Source organism: Urocitellus parryii, chromosome 14 (assembly GCF_045843805.1).
Source record: "Urocitellus parryii isolate mUroPar1 chromosome 14, mUroPar1.hap1, whole genome shotgun sequence".
Classification (NCBI taxonomy): Eukaryota; Metazoa; Chordata; class Mammalia; order Rodentia; family Sciuridae; genus Urocitellus; species Urocitellus parryii.
In genome coordinates, this window is record NC_135544.1 from 55,035,181 (window position 1) to 55,056,122 (window position 20,942).

At 50.7% G+C, this 20,942-nt stretch overlaps 1 protein-coding gene across 8 annotated transcripts in view; it reads right to left on the reverse strand.

The window, feature by feature from the left end:
- The window catches only part of LOC144250104 (dihydropyrimidinase-related protein 2-like), a 236,670-nt gene that overhangs the window by 10,344 nt on the left and 205,384 nt on the right, over positions 1–20,942 (reverse strand). For 6 of the 8 annotated variants that reach the window (XM_077792495.1, XM_077792496.1, XM_077792499.1 and 3 more), the window contains 5 exons: positions 13,070–13,234; positions 10,866–10,927; positions 10,527–10,607; positions 9,963–10,031; positions 5,583–5,703 (listed from right to left, as the gene is read on the reverse strand). In XM_077792495.1, coding sequence (XP_077648621.1) covers positions 5,583–5,703; positions 9,963–10,031; positions 10,527–10,607; positions 10,866–10,927; positions 13,070–13,094 — 358 coding nt within the window. In that variant the 5' untranslated portion in view covers positions 13,095–13,234. Of the gene's footprint in view, positions 1–5,582; positions 5,704–9,962; positions 10,032–10,526; positions 10,608–10,865; positions 10,928–13,069; positions 13,235–13,339; positions 13,387–15,192; positions 15,319–20,942 lie in introns of those variants that run through there. The other 2 variants (XM_077792500.1, XM_077792501.1) reach the window with 2 other exon arrangements.

Below are 20,942 nucleotides of genomic sequence, written 5' to 3' on the forward strand. Positions count from 1 at the left end.
CCTTGGAAACTGAGCACCAGGAGGGGATGGTGCTAGGAGTGCTGGCTTCATCTCTCCCTGTGATATACCACTCGGGTTGGGGTAGGGAGCTGCTCAAAGGTCTCTTCCTTCAGCACCCAGGACACCCACCTCACAAGAGAACAAACTCAGCCTTCAGCCTCTGGAAACCTCTTAACTTGATGAGTTGGGGCTCCCAAGGCCACTGCTGACCAGAGCCTCCCTGCTTAGACCAGGATAAGCAAGGACTCCTAAACCTGAGCCAAACCAAGATGGCAGCAGCATGGACAAGAAAGGGGGCACTAAGAGAAAAGGGGAGCCTCTGGAGGGTCATTTCTGCTTTGTTCTGTTCTAATTCACGGAGGGATTCAGAGGTTCTTGCTGTCTTTGGACTTTATTTCTGTTCTTCAGTTCCAAAGGCAGGGCAGGGATTAACTACCAGTCCAAGGCCTCCACCTCCAGGCAGCATGGGTCTACAGAATGAGGCTCTCCCCAGTGGCCTGGTCACCAGTGGCCTGGTGCCTCCCCCAGGGCTCGTCTCCCCATTCTCTAAACAGCGTGCACAAGGAGCGCTGAATGAGCTTCCGGAGCTCAGTCAGGCCATGGACACCAGGGAGCTTGCATGCCAGAAATAATTGCCACTCATAATAATAAACCACGGAATGGCTTAATCGGCCTTTCTGCACTTCTCTAAACACACTGCTGACGCTTTCTTGGCGGCCCTCGGAGCTTCATGATTTTCTTCTCCAGGGAAAGTCTAAACTGAAGGATGTGACCCCAAGCCAGCCTCTGGCAGGCTCACTCGTAACCCTGGGAAATGCAGGGACTCACATGGGACACACGGGTGGTGTTTATTCACAACCAGCCTGGGGCCAGGGTGCATTCGTGAAGAATAAATGCAAGGTTGGGGTTTAAAAATGTTTGACAGCTCCTTGCTCCTACAGTTCATCATTTCCCATGAATGAGAAGCAGGAGGACAAATCCAAAGGAGGAACAATGGAAGATCACATGTATGTATAACTCAGAATGAAGCACAAGAGAGACAGAAAAGAGCCTGGGACAGAAAGACAGAGAGACAGGCACACACCACTCACACACACACATAGACACACACCAGACTTGCTCTTTCAGAGAACCCATGCCGCACCCATCAGCCTTAGGACCGTGCTATCAGATTTTGGTACTAAGAGTGGTTCTAGGGAAACAAAAATCTCAAGACTGATTTTCAGGATTGCTTCTGAGGTTGTTGGAATTGGTTTTCTAATCCAATTCAATTTAAAAGCCTTAAGGTTTCTATTTCCAGTAAAGACAGCCCTTGCCGTCGATGGCACAATGGGGCGACAGATACACAGAATCCAACTCCTGATGCTCCCTATCAACACTTCTAAGAGGCAAGATTCTGGGCGACACTGTAGAACATTTTTGTCAAACTGACAAAATGTCATGAGATTGACTGTTGCTCTTAATGGTGCTGGAACCAAGTGGGGAAAGAAAACAATGGATTCAGGGGTTCGAATTCCCACATCAAGCACCACATAAATGGCCTGAAAGAGACTCCTAAGTCTCACAGATGCAGAAGTGAGATGGCTGAAAATCAAAAGCAGGATCCAAGGGCACGTGTTGTTCAAAGGAGAGAGTATTGACCCAGAAGGGCTCCTCTGGACAGCCTGTGGACTCAGGTGAAAACCTCCTCCCTGGGGTCTCCAGCCTGCTAGCCCACCCTGCAGGCTTCAGACTTGCCAGCCCCACACTTGCATGAGCCAATTCCTTAAAATAGGTCTGTCTCCATCCCCCACCCCCTTTGGTTCTGTTTCTCTGGATAATCCTGACTAATCCAGACTTTGGTAAATTTTATTTCACAACCCAACCCACCTGCCACTCTCAGTTCTAATTCTAGGTTGCTGTGTGGTGCACTAGCTGAGCCCTAAGGGTTCATCCCAAGCTGAGGGGGTCCTCCCGATGCCCGAGCACACCTATTGGCCCGCAGGGCATAAGAACTCCTGTCCTGAATCAGGGTTCCCAGGGCTTAAAAGCCCTCAGCAGCCACAGCTGAATGTGTCTGCCTCTGGGTTCTGGGGGTGGTTTGAGGAGGAAGAAAAAATAGCAAGTCCACAAATGATGTCACTGGGCACCGCCCACGGGCCGCCATTCACCTGTGAAATCTGCCATTCACACACCAGTTTTCACGTAGTGACAAAGGCAGTGGGAAGGAGACCATTCTAGGAGAGAAAGACCCACAGTGAACCCCTTGGACAGAAAGATGCCCGGGAGTCTGGAACTACTTCCCCCAGGCCCCATGATCTGGGGTAAGATTCAATTTCTGCCTTCTGGTTCCTCTTCCAGGAAACAAAGCACTAAACTGACCAGTGTCTGAGATCCTTTCAAGCACAAAAACTGTCCCAGGCATCCTGGTCCTCGCTGTGCTTTCATTTCCTAATCTGCAAAATGGGTTGACGCCATCTGTCCTGCTATGGCCTGGCACAGAAGGATGGAGGCAGCCTGTGTCCAGGAAAGACGGGCTCAGTCGGGTCGGGTCAGGCCAGCATGGGAGAAAAGAGTCCTCACCGATGTTCATCTCAGCGTCTCCCTTTTATCTCAGACCCTCACTTTCCTAAACATCTAGACACACAGACGTCGTAAAGGACCACAGGGGACACGGGAGACACCGAGGTACAGGGGCTCACAAGAGAAGCACCTGTCACTGCTGGTTATGAGTTACCAACTGTCCACATTGGTAGAGAAATTCTGAGTTCTGGCCCCCTGAGGCTCTGTGTAGGTCCCCAGGCCTGCTTGGCTTATACCTCCTCGGTAGCACTGACCACGTCCCATGGTCACTTTATGGTCAAGAGTCCCTTTCCTACTGGTGAAGGAGCTGGCTGAGGCTTGGGACTGTGTCTTGTCCCTGATACCTAGGCCTAAAGTATCACATAGGAAAAGTTTGCTGAAGGAAAAAAAAAGAAATCTCTCTCCATTTCACAGATGAAGGAGTGGAATGGCTAAAGCCTCAGACCTCAGACCTCAGACCTGGGGGCCAGAAGAACCCTCCGAGGCAGAAAAGCAATCCTTAGCAGAAAACCTTTGCCCTGAGTTGGCAGTGTCTTTCCTCTGCTTGCCTAACAAGTCTGAGGATAAAGCAGCCCTTCATTCTTTCATCCTGAGGATAACTGGCAGAAGTTATTGTATACACCTTTACCTACATGATCACATTTAAACGGCATCATTGCCCCAGGAGATGAGTGAGGATGACTACCCTCCCCTTGCAGGTGGGAGGAGGTTGCATGGGAATCCTTGCTTCCACATTCCCCAAGCTTCTGCCAGGTGTCAGGCTCCAGTTTCTACCAGGTTCTTGAGGAGGGAAGCCCCAGCCCAGGGAGACCACAGCATTTCCTAGTCTAACATAATCTCCAAGTGTGCAGGTAAGTCAGTCAAACATTAACGTGGAGATCTGTGGGCTGAAGTCAGACGCCTGGCAATCGAGCCCCAGTTCCACACTTTAATAGCCCTGACCTTGTTGACTCAGCTGCAAAGGAAAACAAAACATAAAAGTTGCTGCCTGAGCTGCCTCCTGAAGTTGTCAGGGAGTCCCAACAAGGTGGAAAGAACTTTAATGGCCGGTGTGGTTGGCCAGGGTTCCTGTCCTGCTCGTTAGCACCCAAGAGCACTGAAATTCCTTCCAGCAGCTCAGGTCTGACACGAAGGCTTTCAAGGACTAAAAGGGTGACAAGTCCAAATGCAAAAGCCACGTTGGCAACCATGGTGTGGGTACAGCTGGACTGATCCTGGGAGGTTCTGGAACTAGAAAAGACTGAAATCGTTCCCTTGGGTGCTCACCCCGCAGACACACACAGAGCTGAAAGTTAGTGGAACAATAGAGGGCACCGGCCCCCTGGATGCTTCAGTGACACTCCAGACCCTCATTTAGATGAGAAAACTCAGGTACAGGAAGAAAGGGCTTCAGCACCGCTCAGGGGGCTGGTCCCCCAAGACCACCTGCCCTGAGTGCAGTCTGGTGAGGGTCCACAAGGTCCATGCTCCAGTCTGGGCAGGTTGAGTGTCTGAATTCAGGTACACACTAGACAACAGGGCCACAAATCAAGATTATTTTAAACTGTTTGCCTGACTGGTGAATTATCATCATCCAGGCACAGAATAATTGATAAAAGACACAAAAGTCACCTGCCCTCTAGATTCTCCTTTTTGGACACTGTGTGAATAGCCCCCACGCTACACGGTACTGCGACAGGTGGTCAGTGTTGTGGCTGAGCCCCACCTGGCCGTCGTGCAAATGTGTGTCTGGGCGATGAAGACATCATCCGCAAGGTCTCCTTGGGTGGATTATATTATGTCTGAGGAGATCATATCACTTTAGGGGAATGCTGACTGCAAAAAAGTAATTCCTTGAACCTGCCAGGAGAGGGCAGGTTCCCAAGAACGCACCAGCAAAGCAACCCCTTGAGAGCCCCAGAGAGCTCCCAAGCACAGGGGCTGGGAATTGCTGGGTCTGAGCAGGCAGTGCTAGGTCCATCTGGAAGCCATCTCCTGGGACCAGCTGACTTAGTGGTCATTGAGCAATTTGTTCTGGGGCTTGTATGAAGTCACCCACCAGTGAAATAAATCCCACAGCCCTCCCCGATCTGTGTGGATCACCTTCCTCGGGGAAGTGGAAACGGAGCTGCAGAGGTCCAAGTGCTCCCTACCGACAGAAACAGAGAGAGACACAGGTACAGACAGAGACTAAGAGAAAGAGAGGCTGAGAAAGACAAGACCCAGTCAAGAGAAAATTAGAAATGGGCAGGTAGAGAGGCAAGCGGTAGGGAGAGAGAGAAAAAAGTTAGGAAGAAGGGGCTCCTTTTCTCGTGTTCATTTCAGATCAGACTAAGATCCACCATCAAAGCCAACTCTGGGCTCTCAGGCTCCCTGTGTGAGGAGCGAGCTCCCAAGCTGGGGACAACAGGTCTCTGCTGCATTCATTATGCAGAAGATGCTCCACACAAGGAAGCGTCCCCTGAGGGAAGCGCTGGAAGCTGCACTCAATGAATTAGTTTCCAGAGCCTTCTCAATGACTCCCTAGTATGAACAGAGAGCCAGCCTTGCCCAGGATGCATCCATAGTTTATTAAAGGGGCGGGGGTGTACTCAAGCCCAGGATCTTATCTGGGGCAGAAAGGCACCCCTGCCCACCACGAGGCTTTCTGACCTACCCCGCCAAGATCACCAGCCTCCAAGGGGAGACACCTTTGCAAAGTAACGTTCCCCAGAAAGGCTCTGTAGCAAATGAAAAACGACGTCACCCACGTATGTGCCTAGTTTATTTAGACGGCATCAAACTAAATCCCACTTTTCTACAGGGCGGGGGGCGCCCACCAGCTGGCTGCGGCTTTAAATAGATAAGAACAAGGCCACAGCAGAGGAACAAAGGCAGGAAACTGGAGCTCCCTGCCTCACTGGGCTGTAATTAGGTTAATGCTGGAACGTGATAAAAGTGTCCCAGTTGGCATGAGGGTCAGAAAAGGAGCCCTCCTGGGTGAGGAGCCCTCCCTCCCGCCAACCTGTCCACAGCCAGGTGGCCCAGCCCACAGCACTCACCCTTCTTCCGGGCCTGGGCAATGACTTCAGCCGCGCTCTTGCTCATCACCTTGGTGATGTACAGATGGCAGTTGGTCTGGTTGCCAATGGTGATGGAACGATTCACGGCTTCCGCCTCGACCTGCAGCAGAAGAGCGAGGTATAAGAATTCAGCCCACCCCAGAGCCCCCATCTTTATCCTCTACCCACCAAGAGACTGAGTGCTGTGTCCCCAAGGTTCTGCCCCAGGGGGTACCCAGTGTCAATCAAAATAGGAATGGTGGCAGGGATAGGGCCTTATTCCACAAGCTGACAACATCAGCATCAACCAGGTCCATAAGAAACCCAGATTCCTGGCCCAGGGACCAGATTCCAAAACCCGGGGACCAGAACTTCAGGAGCAGGGCCCAGCCATGGGGGATAAAACATGCTAATATTTGAGAACCACCACGTCCAGGGAACTGGCTGATCTCTATTCAGTACATTGGTTCAGCAGCCAGTCTTGAGCCAAGACATTGAGTACTGTGACTCTGGACTGGGCTTCTGTCAAAAGCTCATGAACGAAACCAGCATCACCCCCAAAACAATGCACCCTCACAGGGCTCAGGACAGGGACAGGCAGCAGCAGCTGTGAGCACCAAGGGCCTCTGTGTGCACACACCAACACGGCCGGCCAGTCGCTGCCTGGTACGCCCTTGAGCCCCAGAGGGGAGGACTGAGCTCATAAACTAACCCAGTATCCCCAAGTTGGCCAGGGGCTCAGGTTCCCCACTGGCTGTAACTGGTAAACCTGGCTCTGCACATCGGCTGCCTCAGTGGACAGTATTTTAAAGATCCCCCGTGAATACCCATCAGGGAAGACTCCCCAGATGCAGTTTATCTTCAGGGCAATCAGCTATGTGTGTCTAAAATGGCAGGTAAGGCTGTGTCCATGCAGCCTCGAGAGGTCACGGGCTCCTTCCAGCAGCCTGTGGTGTGCACTCATCAAGGGGAGGGAAGGGGTGGCCTGCTCCTCCTTGCCCTGCCCCCAACTCTCCCAGGGTAGTGCCTGGTTTGCAGCAGATGCTCGATAATGTTTGCTGCACAAATAAATGACTTCACTTTATTAAGGGTACTTAAAGCTGGGCATTCCTCAGAGCTGGTACTTTCCACCTGGAGTCGCTAACCCAGAATCCCCAAGTTGGCCTGGGGCTCAGGTTCCCCTCTGGCTGTAACGGGTAAACTAATGGCGAGAAGTAAGACAGCTCCATTCACATGTGGCCGTCTGGGCACCACCTATGTGAAGAGGGCTGTCTGGAGGTCCACAGGCAGGGCAAATGGCTCTTGAACATGCTCATGAAGCACCCAAATCTTTTTAATTCCTGGCATAGCTGGGGAAGGGACCCACCCCCCCTCTCCAGGGCTTCACAAGTCCCCAGAGTGAAGTATGAAGAGGGCTCTGCCTCGGTCCTCAGCACTCCCCAGGGATGCCAGAAGCTACCTAGTTCAATGTCCCACACAGACACTTCTGACGGGGAAGAGGCACTATCAAGGATTCCCTAAGGAGGCTTTCTGACCGACCCTGCAGAGATCACATTTGCAAAGTAACATTCTGCAGAAGGGCCAGCCCTGAACTGTCCCAAGCAAACTAGTGAGTGCAATGGGTCTAATTAGGGGGACAAGGAGCCTTTAACCAGGGGCTCTACCCCTGGGGGACTGACTCCCACCAGGACCAGCCTTGGACAGAAGAATCCAGGTCCAGGGCTCTGTCTGGATCTGCATACCTGCTGTGTGCTATGTGCTGTGTGTGAAGTGAGCTGGTCCCCACCCCTGCCCCAGCCAGCAAGAGGCTCAACCGAAACCTTCGCTCCTCAGAAGAGAAGTCAGTTAAATTCCACCTGTACCACGAGTTTACCCTCCTTAGGTGTGGGCTTCTGGTGCATAATCACACACTGCTCCACACAATGCTGAAAGAGTAGGATACTTTAAAAGTAAAATCTCTGCCTCGTTATAGGGCTCTCGGGGACTTGGGAAGTCATCTATTCCCACCTTCTGCAAAGGAGACGACCTATCCAGAGACACACACTGTCAGTACACCACCTGCTCAACTGCACTGGCCCCCTGGACTCCTGGCAGACACAGTGCATGACATTCTGTGAGGCCCAGGTGGGAGTTCCCCTCTCCACGAGGCATTCTTCACCTGCATCTGAGTCCCCAGGCTCTTCCTAGTACCAGGGTCTTTGGGTCGCTCCTTGCTCCTAGCTCATCACATTCCGTCCTATGTACTTGCTTCCTATCTGCCTCTTTGTCCCCAGCTCGTGAGTCCCTTCAGAAAGGACCATGTCTCTCTCATCTCTCTGCCCTGCAGAAGCCTGCACAGCCCAAATCAGAACACCTGCTCGACAATGGAATATTACTCAGCAATAAAAGAGAATAAAATCATGGCATTTGCAGTTGGAGAAGAAATGCTAAGTGAAGTCAGCCAATCCCAAAAGAAAACAAATGGCGAATGTTTTCTCTGATATAAGGAGGCTGATTCATAGTGGGGTAGGGAGGGGGATCATGGGAGGAATAGACGAACTCTAGAGAGGGCAGAGGGGTGGGAGGGGAAGGGAGGGGGCAGGGGATTAGCAAGGATGGTGGAATGTGACGAACATCATATCCAAAGTACATGTACGAAGACATGAATTGGTGTGAACACACTTTATATACAGAGATATAAAAAAATTGTGTTATATATGTGTAATAAGAATTGTGATGCATTCTGTTGTCATGTATTTAAAAAATAAAAGCAATTTAAAAAATTAAATTAAAAAAAAAAGAAAGAACACATGCTCAGTCACCTCTCGCCCATTACAGACAGTGATCTCCAGAATTCTCTCCAATCTCCTCCATCTTCTCAGATAATGACCAAGGAAAACCCTACTGAGTGGTCTCACATGGTGGGTTGGGAAGAAAAACATGGCGGCAGGAAGGTGTTGGTAAGTTCAAACTCAGCTAACATCATGATGTGAGTGGTTGAAAGACCCTGAAACCGCATGGAAACTGGACTGTGGTATTAGCTGCTGCTTCCTATGTGTTGGGGGCTCTCCCCAATGGGACGGGGGTGCTCAGAGCCACTCAGAATGTTTCCATGTTTCATTCCCTTTACCGCCCACTCAGGGGGTAGCTCACAACAGACCTCTCTTGGCAAACTGACAAAGGGAGAGGAGGTGCAGCTGGAGTGAGCGTAGAGCTCGAACTCTACTGTGCCACCCATCAGGCCTCGAAGACTCCCTGTGTCCCCTCCTCACCTCGAAGGACTGTCACAGGGTGAAATTACTCAGGGGAAACACCCCGGGCACAGTGCAGGTGCCTCCAAGTCAGATGAAAAGACATTCCCTGACTGGTGCCTGCCCTGAGTTGTGTCTCCTGAGGAGCCTTGCCAACTAGCTGCACCCGGTGCAACCAGAACAGCTTCCCCCCTGCAGCTCTCCTTCCCAGTAAACCCAGGCGAGCTGCCTTCCTGTTTGCTGTGGGACAGCCCTAAAGCTCTGCTTCAGTGGTCCTGCCCCTTTACAGCCCTCTGGTCAAGCATCTTCCTTCTCCTGTTTCTGGAGGAAAACTCCTAATTTCAAGCTTCTATCTGCCCAGGTCCTTGGCGGTTGCTCTTCCTCCTCCACACCTTCTGTTTTTCCACCAGTTCTTTCTGTAGAACATCTGTTTCTTTCTTTCTGAGAACATCTGTTCAGACTCCCTCATTGTTCTCTTGGCTCAGAGCTGCCGGACTCGGCCTTAGCCAGGTCTGCCACAGCTTGACCTTGACCAAAATCTGAAAAGCATTTAAAGGCCAAAAATTCTACTTGGGAAGAAGAGATTGTCTGTCACCTACACCTACACGGTTGTGAGCCCCCTTCCTGTTCCCAATCGTGACTCACTCATCCCAGCCAGGGCCCTGATTCTTGGCTGTGGCGCCAAACAGGATCCTGCTCTAAATTTTCCTTCCCCAGTTTTAAGGGTCTGTCCACCAAACTCTGCTGATCGTGTTGTGCTGTGTGCAGGCTTACCACGGAAAAGCTTACACCCCCCAGAGACACAGAAGAGCTTGGTGATCTGCGTTCCTGTTTTGGTAACTGGCTGCTGGTTATAAACTACTAGGCGACAGGAAGATAATCAAGAGCTTCCCAAGGAAGGGCTTGGAAAACCAGAGAGGAGCACTCAGGCCACACAATCCCACCCTCTACCTCTGGGCTCCGTAGAACACTTCATTTTGCCTGTGTAGACATACAACGCACGCCTGCACACACATGTGAGCCATAGCTTCTCAGAGAGACCAGTCTGCACGACAAAAGCCCCGTTCTCAACTGGCACAAAGAAGGCTCTGCATGCTCTGCACAGCACCCAAGGGACCTCAAGTCCCGTATCCCATCTGGGGGTGTTCACCTCCTCAGGCCGGCTCAGCACGTGTCCCTCAGGGCCTGTGATGCCCAGATCCAGGATCCTCTGCTGTTCCTGAAATGTGTAAAGAAAGCCAGGTGGTCAGGAAGCTGGCCTTCAGGTCTGACCAACAGAGACCTGGGACCAGGGTGACCCGAGCAAAATGTGAAATTCGCTCTGCTGATCACTCTGCCCTCGTCCCAAGACCTTATAAAGAAAAAGGTTCACTGCCCTATACCCTGGCCTGTCTGACCAGCCTCTGCAAACCACTCAGCCTTCCCCTGGGAGGCTGAGAGCAATATGCTCCTGGTCCTCAGCCTCAGCCACAGTGTAAGATGTCCAGGCGTGACCAGGGAGCTTCCGAACCCCACCCAAGGCAGCTGCACTACGGTCCCAAGGGAAACAGCCTCCTTGAAACAGGGACTGGCTGGCGGGACGCTCATTCCTGCAGGGAGACTGCAGCGGAGTCCAGCCCAGGAACACCAGGCCCTCTGATCTCCCTCCGTGGTGTTCAGCTACCCGCGTCACCCTCCAGGAGATGCAGAAATGATGCAAATGAAAGCCCCCTACCTCTGCAATGATGTCGCCGTTTTCCGAGTGGACTTGGGCTATGGCACCAATATCCCGGATCACACTCAGTACTTCATAAATCTGAGAGAGAGGAAGGTGGGATCAGTCAAGGACTCTGCAATTTACAAAGCAGCACAAACTGAAAGGACACGGATGAGAGCAAGAAGCCAGGGCTAAAGCCCTGGGCTCACATTCTCCCCAAAGGCTGAATCACATCCCTAAATGATTCCACCAGCCGAGCCCCACAAAGCCAAGGATGTACGTATACTGGAGAATGCTTTCCCAGGGGGCAGCAGTGACCACGTGCCCACCAGCCCATTCAGAAGAGCTGATGCGTACCTGGGAATCCGTTAGCTGGAAGTGATCTTTGAAAGCCATGTACACGAGGAAGGAGTTGACCCCTGGGGACAGACAAAATAGAGAGGGAGACGTGACTTTTAATACACAAACCAAATAATCTGGAAGGGAATGAGAAAGTGATGCTACCACATGTGTGTGTGTGTGTGTGTGGGGAGAGAGAGAGAGAGAGACAGAGAGACAGACAGAGAGAGGGGAGAAAGGAAAAGAGACAGAGATGGAGATACAGAGAGAATGATAAAGCAAACCGGGTAAAACATAAACAACCAATGAATTCTGGGGACAGGGTTCATGAGAATTCCTTTGAGTAGTCTTACAGTTGTTCAGGAGGCTTAAAATGATATCAAAATGAAAAGCTGAAGTGGTTATACACCCATGTTCATAGCAGCCCAAGTGGCCATCCAATGGATGATGAGATAAAATCTGGTCTATACATGCAACAGAATTTCACTGAGCCTTAAAAAGGACATTCTGACACCTTCAATAAGACAAATACCATGTGATCCACTCCTGTGAGGGGCCTGGAGAGACAGGAAGTGGAATGGGGCTGGCTGCCTGGGGCTACAGACAAGGGCACGTGGAGACGCATTGTTTAATGTGCAGAGTTTCATTGTAGTAAGAGGAAGGGTTCTGGAGATGGATGTGATTTGTGCCACTCTCCCGGACACTGACAGGTGGTTAGAAGGGTGAGTTCTGGGTTATGTGTATTTTACCACAGTTCCTATATTTTTTTTTTAAGCTGCCCCCAACAGAAGTCTGTCGTGCCTTTAATAAGAAAATGAATTAGAAGTTTCTGTCTGTGAAGATCAGTACCAAATGTCTTCTCTTTGGCAAGCAGACTATACTCCTTGCCGATTTTTAAGAAACTCTTTTTTAAATAAAAAAAGGTCCATTGGCTCAACAAGCAGACATCCCGGGCCCATCCTCTCTTCTCGGAGTTCTTGCTTCCCCGCCTCCCGAGGCAGCAGACCAAACACCCCTGCCCAACATTCATCACAATGTTAAACAATCGTCCTGACAACCTCCTCGCCTTGGAGCTTAATTCAAGCCACCTGGGGTGCTGGGCACTGCCTGAGTTAAATGCTCCTGGACATCCTGACCCTTCTCTCCTTGCTAGGCAACAGTTGTCATGGTAACTCTCAGGCCTGGTTTAAAGTAGATTCACTCTAAATATTGAGAGTTAAATCCATTGGAGTCTGGTTATTCTCAAATGTGAAGAAGGTCAAAGGTTACCCACTTTCTTGTTTGTGGAATCTTCAGGCTGGAAAGAAACATCGAAGTGCAGTATGCTCATGTGGGAGATTTTTTTTTTTTTTTTAAAGGGAGAACCATAAACTTTAAGCAACTTGCCCAAGGTCACAGAGCTAGCCTGTGGAAGGGCAAAGAAATAAGGCTGAGGTTCTAGCTCTCCATCCTGCAGATTCTGCACCACATCTGTGGCTGCCCCCCATCCCCACCCCATCCACATCCACATCCACGTCCAGGTTTCCCTCCTGCTGTGGATCACAGCACACAGCACGCCTGAGCCTGGAAGTCCCCTACGTGCATGATGCTTCCCTGAAGGTCAAGACCCAGTGAGGTCAACAAGTGGCCCCAGAAACCCAGTCCCCAGCCAAGTTCAAGAAGACCTGGAAACACCACGTGGTTTGACTTCCCCACCAAACCCCTGAGCCCCCAGGCTCCTGTGAACCGGAGTCCTGGAGACACCTTAAGGTGGATTCCTCCCACCTCCCAGTGAATCTCTCCAATCCCTGGAAATTGTGAAACAGAAAAGCCCCCTTAGGTGTGAAGTGTCCCCCTACTTTCACATCGACCCTGGACTCACGGCTCAGGTGCACCCTGATTGCCCAGCAGCCTCACGGGGCTCAACCAATGCTCACCACATCCCCAACTCCCAGCCTGGCTAGAGAGCAAGGGTCCCTGAGACCAGCAAGCTGTAGGCAGCTGCCACCCAAAAACAGGCCAGTAGCAGGGCTCACATTCTCTACCAACCACGACTGCAGGGGGTTAGGCCCTCCAGTGAGCACAGGCTGCTGCCCAAGGCCCGCTCTCCTTGCTCAGGGCCAGGCACCAGCAAAAAGCACAACTGGGATCCAGAGGCAGTACCCAGAGTTTCCCCAGGGCCCTGCCAATGCCTGGGCGGAAGCGCAGCCATCAGCAGCAGGTGTCAGGGCAGCGCCACCTACCGTGGTCCTTCACCAGCGCCTCCATCTCCTCCTGGATGCCCTTATGCCACTCGGTGATGTCCACGTGCAGAGAGTAGTCACAGCAGGACTTGCTGTCGGCCCATTCCCTCCACTGGTCGAAGGCGGCCAGCAGGCTCGTCCCAGGCTCGGGAACAACGTGGTCAACTAGGAGAGAAGAGACACGCGTCATCATCTTCAAGAAACTCACAGGCCACGGCTGGCAGGTGTTTTCCCACTTGGCCCCTGAACAGGGCTTCTTGGGTTCCCAACCGAGACAGCGATGCCTTCGTCAGCCCCTAAGAATGCTCTGAAGCCAGCTGAGTACTCAGGAGGGACGAAGGAGAAACCTGTCCTTGGATGCTCCGGGGAAACCACACGTGAACTGCCCGGATCTGATTTCCCAACTCCAAGTCCCTAACCCCGGGGGCACGCTTCATGGACAATGTGTCCTTATGAACAATGGCAGTGTCAAATGACCGGCCAGAGGAGCCAGAACTTCTTTGTGCTGATAGCTGCCATGAGACGCCCCCACCAGACAGCTAGGCACTGGGGGGACTGGAGCGCAGCCACACACTCGGGGCCTTTCCAAAGTGCCCAGGCTCAGCCACTCTCCCGTGGCCGCTCATGTTTCTGCAGCATAATACCAGTCTGTAATTTAAGGGAAATCTTTCATCTTAAGAGTTCAAAGCATTCTAAAACGGTGGCTGCTGTGATATTATGATGGAGGTAGGCTGACCCGGAGGACAAAGGACCATGGCTCAGGCTACCTGGGGTCTGTTTCCTGGCTCCCCCGTCAAGGTACCCTTGGGTAAACTACTTAATCTCCATGATCAGAAATGTCTTGCTGGTTTAAAATGGGGGACAATATTACCCAGCACAGACATTTATTATGGGGATTAAACGAGAAGCGTAGCTATCACCCTTATCGAGCTCCCTGATTTAAACCCTCCAACAGTGTCCCCTTGCACGTCATATAAAGGTTAGAATCCCAGCCAACCTCCACACATGATCCTAGATCAGCCCCAACTTGCATTCTGCTCTCCAGCGCCAAAGGCTGTTTTGGGGGTGCTGCACCCCCAGCCCGTCCTCCCACCACAGGGCCCTTGCAGGTGCCATTCTCTCTCCTAGGCCTCGGGGAGCTCTCACCCAGCCACTGTGATGACAGGCTTTCTAGACTACTGTCACCCAGCTTTACAAGAAGCACCTCAGAAATACAAAGCAAAAGGATTTGTCCAAGGTTGAATCAAACTTGGGCAACAAGAAAGATGAAGCCCAGGATTCCAGATGCCTAAAGCAATGAGGCATTCTTCCTAAATAAAATATTAGATGTTCTGCACCCAGGTAAGCAGTTCTGAGCTAAGAAAATGCCAGCCTTGGCAACACGGTGAGCTCAGATTTCTGAAATGAATCAAACTTGCAGATGCTGCTAAACTGGGATCCCCTGAGCTTGCCTTTATATATGTCAGGGATATGGCCATCGGACATATTGACTACCCTGATCAGATCATTACAAATTGTATATATGCACTGAATGTCACACTGCACCATATGAAAGTACATGCAGTTACTATGTGTCAATTAAAAAATTTAAAAATATGGCCCACTGTGGTAAATTTCTTTGGATAGAATCCACTTTTCCATAAATATTTGCAAGCATTAGTATAAAATATATGCATATGTCTATATAATCGATCAGTCCTGATATCTGTAATACGCTAACATTATCTAAAAAAGTAAAATCGATGCACATTTTAAATGCAATTCTGTTCCGTTGGTAAAATGTTACCAGAAATTATGACAAAACAATTCTAATTCTTCTTCTTAAATTGTGCCCCTGACTCCCTCCTCACAAAAAAAGAAAAAGAAAAAAAAACAGAAAAACCTCAGCAACAATCAGTTTGGACAGTCTCCACGGCCACTCCCCTGCTTCACCTCTCGCCCTCCTCCAAACCTCCCTCCTAAGCAGCCAAGTGAGTTTTCTAAAACCTTTACTCAGCTGCTGCCAGTGGCCGGCTGAAATCCTTCAGGGGCCATCCTCCATCTGCAGAGTCAAATTCAGACTCCTTCCCCAGATCCAGTGGGTCTGGGCCCAGCTGATGTCCCCAATGCACTCTGTCCCCTACCTGCTCACGGCCATGGCCACCCTGACAGCTTGTCACTTCTTTGGGCAGCCCAGCACCTGCCCATCCCAGATGCCCCCTCTCTGGAAATCCACTGTCCTTGTTCCTCATCCTTCTCATCGGGTCTGTCACCATCCCATGGGGACACCACGATTTGAAATAGTTTCCATACAGGCATCACTAATAATGTGCTGTCTGACCACGCCCCCACTAGGACAAATTCCTCAGAGCAGGGACTGAGGGTTCGGACACAGGAAGAGCTCAATAAATGAACTAAGTAAGTAAAAGAATGTCGCCTCTCAGCTCTCACGTTCCGCCACACAGGATCAGGTGAAGCAGCCAGAGTTAGAGTCACCCCTTGGTATTGCGAGGCAAAGTCTTGCCCCTGCCAAAATCCACAGACGCTCAGGTCCCTTATGTAAAATGGCATAGCATTTGCATATGACCCATTCAAAACCTTGAGTGTCCCCTCCCTCCCTCCCTCCCTTCCTTCCTTCCTTCCTTCCTCCCTCCCTCCCTCCCTCCCTTCCTTCCTCCCTCCCTCCCTCCCTTCCTTCCTTCCTTCCTTCCTTTTGCTTTATTGTGCTCAGGATCAAATCCAGGGCCCCCAAGCAGGCCCCCTACCACTAGCTAAATCCCACATACTTTATATCATCTCTAGACTATTCATAATACCTAGAGGGATGCCTGCATGCCTCCGTTGGAGCGGATTCAGTGGATTCAGCATTACTACTTGCTTTGAAGCACATTTTAGTTTTGCTTTTTGGTACTTTCTGGAATGGTTTTTTCCAAACATTTTTGACCTGTGGTTGGTTGAACCCACAGTGGGTTGAATTCACAGACACAGTATGTGGATATGAAGGGACATCTGTACTGTCCTGGAGCCCGGCAGCTTTTCCTGCTCAAGCCCCAGAGCTGCTGTGAAGCCCAGAGGGCTCCTGCGCAGCCATGCTGCCTGCCAATCAGAGGGCCGTCTTCCATTGGTGGCAGGGGATGCGGGAGACACATGTTTTCTTGGGATAGATGGAGATGTCCAGGGCTTGCCAAGCACGTGTAAGGCCTGGGTTCAATCCTCAGTACTGAACAAAGAAAGAGGAAAGACTGCTTGAAAAAAAAAAAAAAGGTTTTAGGGCTCAGGGTGTGGCTCAGTGGTAGAGCCCTTGCTAGTACATATGAGGCCCTGGGTTCATTTCCCAGTGCTGCAGGAAAAAAAAAAAAAAAGTGATTTTTCTGATGATACAATCTTAAGTAGAAAATCTCAAATTTTAGGCAAAGTTAATATCACATCTAATCCAATCTCTACCACCATCACCCTGCCAAAAACCAGCCTACTCGAATTTGGTACGTTTCCTCTATACCTTTTCTCTACACATTGTATTTTTATTCTATTTTTTTTTTATTTATAGTTTGTCTCCTCTCAAAAAATTTTAAAGTGGGTTAAAAAGATAATTATAAGAAGACTTGATTAAAGCAGAAATAGGAATAAAAGATGATATAGGAGGAAAAAAATAATGGTGGATATAAAATGAAACCAAGAACAAGGCCTGTCTGTATGTCCATGTGTGTGTGTGTGCATGTGTGTGTGTGTGTGTGTGTGTGTGTGTGTGTACAAAACACTTGTGTTTGTAGGTAGATGTATTTGCACGTGTGTACAGATAAACAACATTTGTCCTACACATGGCTGGATTTAAGGTCAGGCCTTCTAGCCAAAGTAAACAAGGAAGCCTGATATGTTCAGCAGATCTGTTTCCTTTGGGATTAAAAGAACCCACCACTCCCGGGAGAAGGGCAAACACTGCCAAGGCCAAGATCCACAAGCTCGCAGCTAGAGAACGATCCTTTCCACTCTATTGCTCTCCGATGACTTTTAAAAATACTTTAATGTTAGTACTATTAGATAAAGCATTTGATAATATTTTTAATTTGCACATACATTACAGAGAAATAAGACAGTTCTGACCCTGGGTTATTTTTCTTTTGTTCCCTTTGTCACTCTTAGTATTAAATGAGCAGCTGCTTCTTTTTAGTTGTCCATGGATCTTTATTTTTTATATTTATGTGGTGCTGAGCACAGTAGCCTCACACATGCCGGGCAAGTGCTCCACCACTGAGCCTTTAGAGCAGCTTCAAACCTGGTGGTAAACGTTCCAATTCATTCCTCTTTTTTTTTTTTTCTTGATTTTTTTGGAACCCAGGGCAATTCTAGGCAAGCCTCTACTAGTGAGCTGCACCCCCAGGTCTTTAATTTTTAGAAGAAAAAATATTATCTTTCAAAAGCTCGGTTCCTCCATCAGCTTCGCTTCCCTCCTTAACCTGGGAACTCTGGGAAGCCCTCCTGAGCATTCCCGCTCCACGCCCGAGAGCAAGCACTCCCCCTCCCTAGCCCACACAGTGGGAGGTGTCTGCAGAGGACACCCTCAGACCAGTGACAGCCCACAACCCCAGGTGCCCCAGGGGTGGCAGATCACTTGTGTCACGGTCCTCATGCCCCTTGGAGCTCACAAGAACAACCTTGAGAGCTTATTAAAACCCAGTGTGGGCCTCGCCCAGAGCTCTGAGGCTAGGTGCAGGCTGGGACCTGGTGATCTGCATTTCTCGTGAGCACCCAGATCTGCTGAGGACCACTTTGACCACAGCCAATTACAGCACAGTTTCCCATTTGCTTCCCGCCCTCCCCCTGCATTCACCAGCAGGACCTGTGGGTTCCGCGACAGTATCATGAGAACAAGCATCAGGCTCCCTGGCTGCAGTCCACAGCTGCCCTCCACGCTGGGCATGCAGAACTGGCTTGGGAGCCAGTGCCTAGCGCTGGGGACCCTTGAAAACTCAGGCCCCAGAAGAAGCCGAGTACTTCAGGGAAATACTCGCACTTCTTCCAAGAGCTAGCGAGGTTGAGAAGCCCCAAGGAGCTGCATGGGTTTTCCCACAGTCCTCTTCCCAACCGAGCTCTCCTGGGAAGAGCCCCTCCAAGGGAACAGGACAGAAGGTCATGCTCACTTCCGGAGGCAGCGGAGTCCCTGTACGGATGCAAGCTGGAAAGACTTGCCCGGAACTCACAGGCCTTCCCTCTGGGGACCTTCCTATGCCATCCGCCCCTGCAAGAGGGGGCACTCAGCCACCAGCCAGCCACCAGCCAGCCACCAGCAGTGACAAGAGGTGGACCTTGGGGTCCAAGCACCCCTGTCCTGCCACAGTCCTCCTTGCTGTGCTCACACTCTGGGACTTGCCATTTTGTCACTAGAAAACACAGACATGAAGCCACCTACTGTGAACTACAAAAAGTCTACATAGGACCTGCAAACACACACACACACACACACACACACACACACACACACACACACAGGCTTCCTCAGGCTGTGCTGGGGAACACTACCGGGGATTCTGGGGGGAGTCTGGGAACCTGCTTGGTGGGGAAGCCAAGAACGGGCCGGGGACAGTGGCCTGAACTTGGAAGCTTCAAGCAGAGTCTGGAAGTACTTCCATCCAAACACCACCAGCTATTTCCAGAGGGCTATTACAAAATGCCGATCCTTAATCCAAGAATCCAAACCCCAAAATGCTCTAAAATCTGACACCACAAGTAGAAAATCCCACCTCTGACCTCATGTGACAAGTCCCAGTCAAAACGCAGGTACTCTAAAATATTGCATAAAATTACCTTCAGGCTGTGTATGGAAGGTATATAAGAAACACAAATGAATTTCACATTTCGACTCAGGATGGCTCATTATACAATTGCTCTAAAACTTGAAACACTCTGAAATTTGAGACGTGTCTGGTCCCAAACATTTCAGATAAGGGCTATTCAAACCATATTACTTACATTAAAATTGTCAAAGGACCCTACATTTTTTAATAGCTTAATAGAGATATAACTCGCATAATACATTTTAACTATTTAAAGATACAACTCAGTGATTTTTAGTATATTCACAGATCTGTACAACTATCACCACAATCTATTTTTAGAGCAACTAAAAGAAACCCTGTACCATTAGCAGTCCCTCCCCATCCCTCCTGCCTCTGTTAGTCCCAGCCCTAAGCCACCGCTATCTACCATCTCTATGGATTTGCTTATCCTAGACGCAGCTCGCTCGCAGATACAATCACACACACCACGCGTGGGCTTGTGGTCTTGCTGCTGGTGCTTAGTGGGCACAGTGCTTGCAAAGCTCGTCCCTGCCGCAGCCTGAATCAGTACTCTGTTCTTCTTATGACTCCAGTGGCTCTGGCTTCCCTGTTTTTATGCTTCTTGCATAAAACAAGCATAGTGCGAAGACATGGAAGAATAGAATGCTTCTTGAAAATTCACATGTCAGACCTGAATGTTTCACACATTTTACTTATTTATTTATTTTAGATCACTGGAGACTCACATGCAGTTTTTAGAAGTGACACAGAGAGATCCTCATCTGCCCTCCCCGTTCCCCTGTCTGCGCTCTTCTTTGGCTTCCTGACATTTTCTCTGAAGGTCCTGAGCAGGGGTCTGGAGGAGCCGCCCAGCTGGGCTGCAGGAGGCTGCTTATCTCACTCTCCTCTGTCTTTTCCTCTCCTGGTCCTCCTTCCTCTCTCCTGACCTGCCTCCTTCCTCCTCATCCTTCTGCCTCCACAGTCTTCCTCAAGAGCCAGTCTTGGCCCCACACCTGCAGGCCAATGGATCTGAGGGACGGGCCCCACTTCAGTATAAGACAAGTAAGCGCCCGTGACAAGCACCTCAAACAGAGGGGCCCGCTGGCCACAGCACCCATCAGAGTGGGCGCCTGCTGCAAGAGGGAGCTGCCCATCTTAAAGCTGGAAGTGGGCACCTGGAGCCACCCACCCCTGCACTCCACTCCCTCTGCTGGCTACAGTTCCTGGGCCTGGGCCTGCTGGAGCCAGGTGGCCTGTTCCCTTCAGGCTGCTGGAAGATGGCTCAGGAAGAACCAGAACCAGAGCTGGAGAGTGAATCTGGGAGCAGGACAGAGAGAAGGCCTGGATTCCCAACTCAAAGATTTCTTACTCCAAAGATGACCTTGAAAAGTCCCCTCTGTCTCTTCGTCCCATTTTCACAGATGAACTCAGACACAACGAGGATCCCCACTTTAGGAACCAGATGCCCCTCTCCTCGAGGCACGGGACAATGGCATGGAAAAGGGAACCCTCTCATGAGTTCAGCCTGTGGCTTGGGAACGTCACCAGAATCCCAGCAGCCCACACTGGTGCAGGTTCCCGGCCCTCTGCAGACGGCCCTCCCACGCCTGCCCTTGCTGGCCCACACTAGGCAGGTGGCAGGTTCAGGATCCCAGGGTCCCATATGGGGAGGGGAGGCTGCAGGGCTTGCCTCTGTGGTATGGAGGGCCCTCAGCAGCCCGAGGCAGGAGGCCCTGGTCTCCAGCCCTGGCTGACAGTCACCCTCACGGCTTGTCCCTGTGAGTGGTCAGCCCAACTTTCCATTCCTGGGCCCTTTTCTGTCACCCAGAACACATGCAGCTCCCTCAGGCAGGCAGCTAATGAAGCCCAGCGGATGGCAGAGGAATACGCAGTGTGAGACGTGGAAGTCACTTCCGGGCACGAGGTGAAGAGCCCTTCAACGTGCTGGTACCTCATAAAACCCTTCTCTTCAGGCCCCGGTGCATGTGGGCTCCTGGCATCCCAGATCCAAGGCCAGGCTGATGAAATCTGCGTGTTGTGACGAAGGGTCATTTACAATGTGTAAATCCTCAAGAGTGATGAACCAAACGATGAGCAGAAACTCTCTGACTCACCAAAAG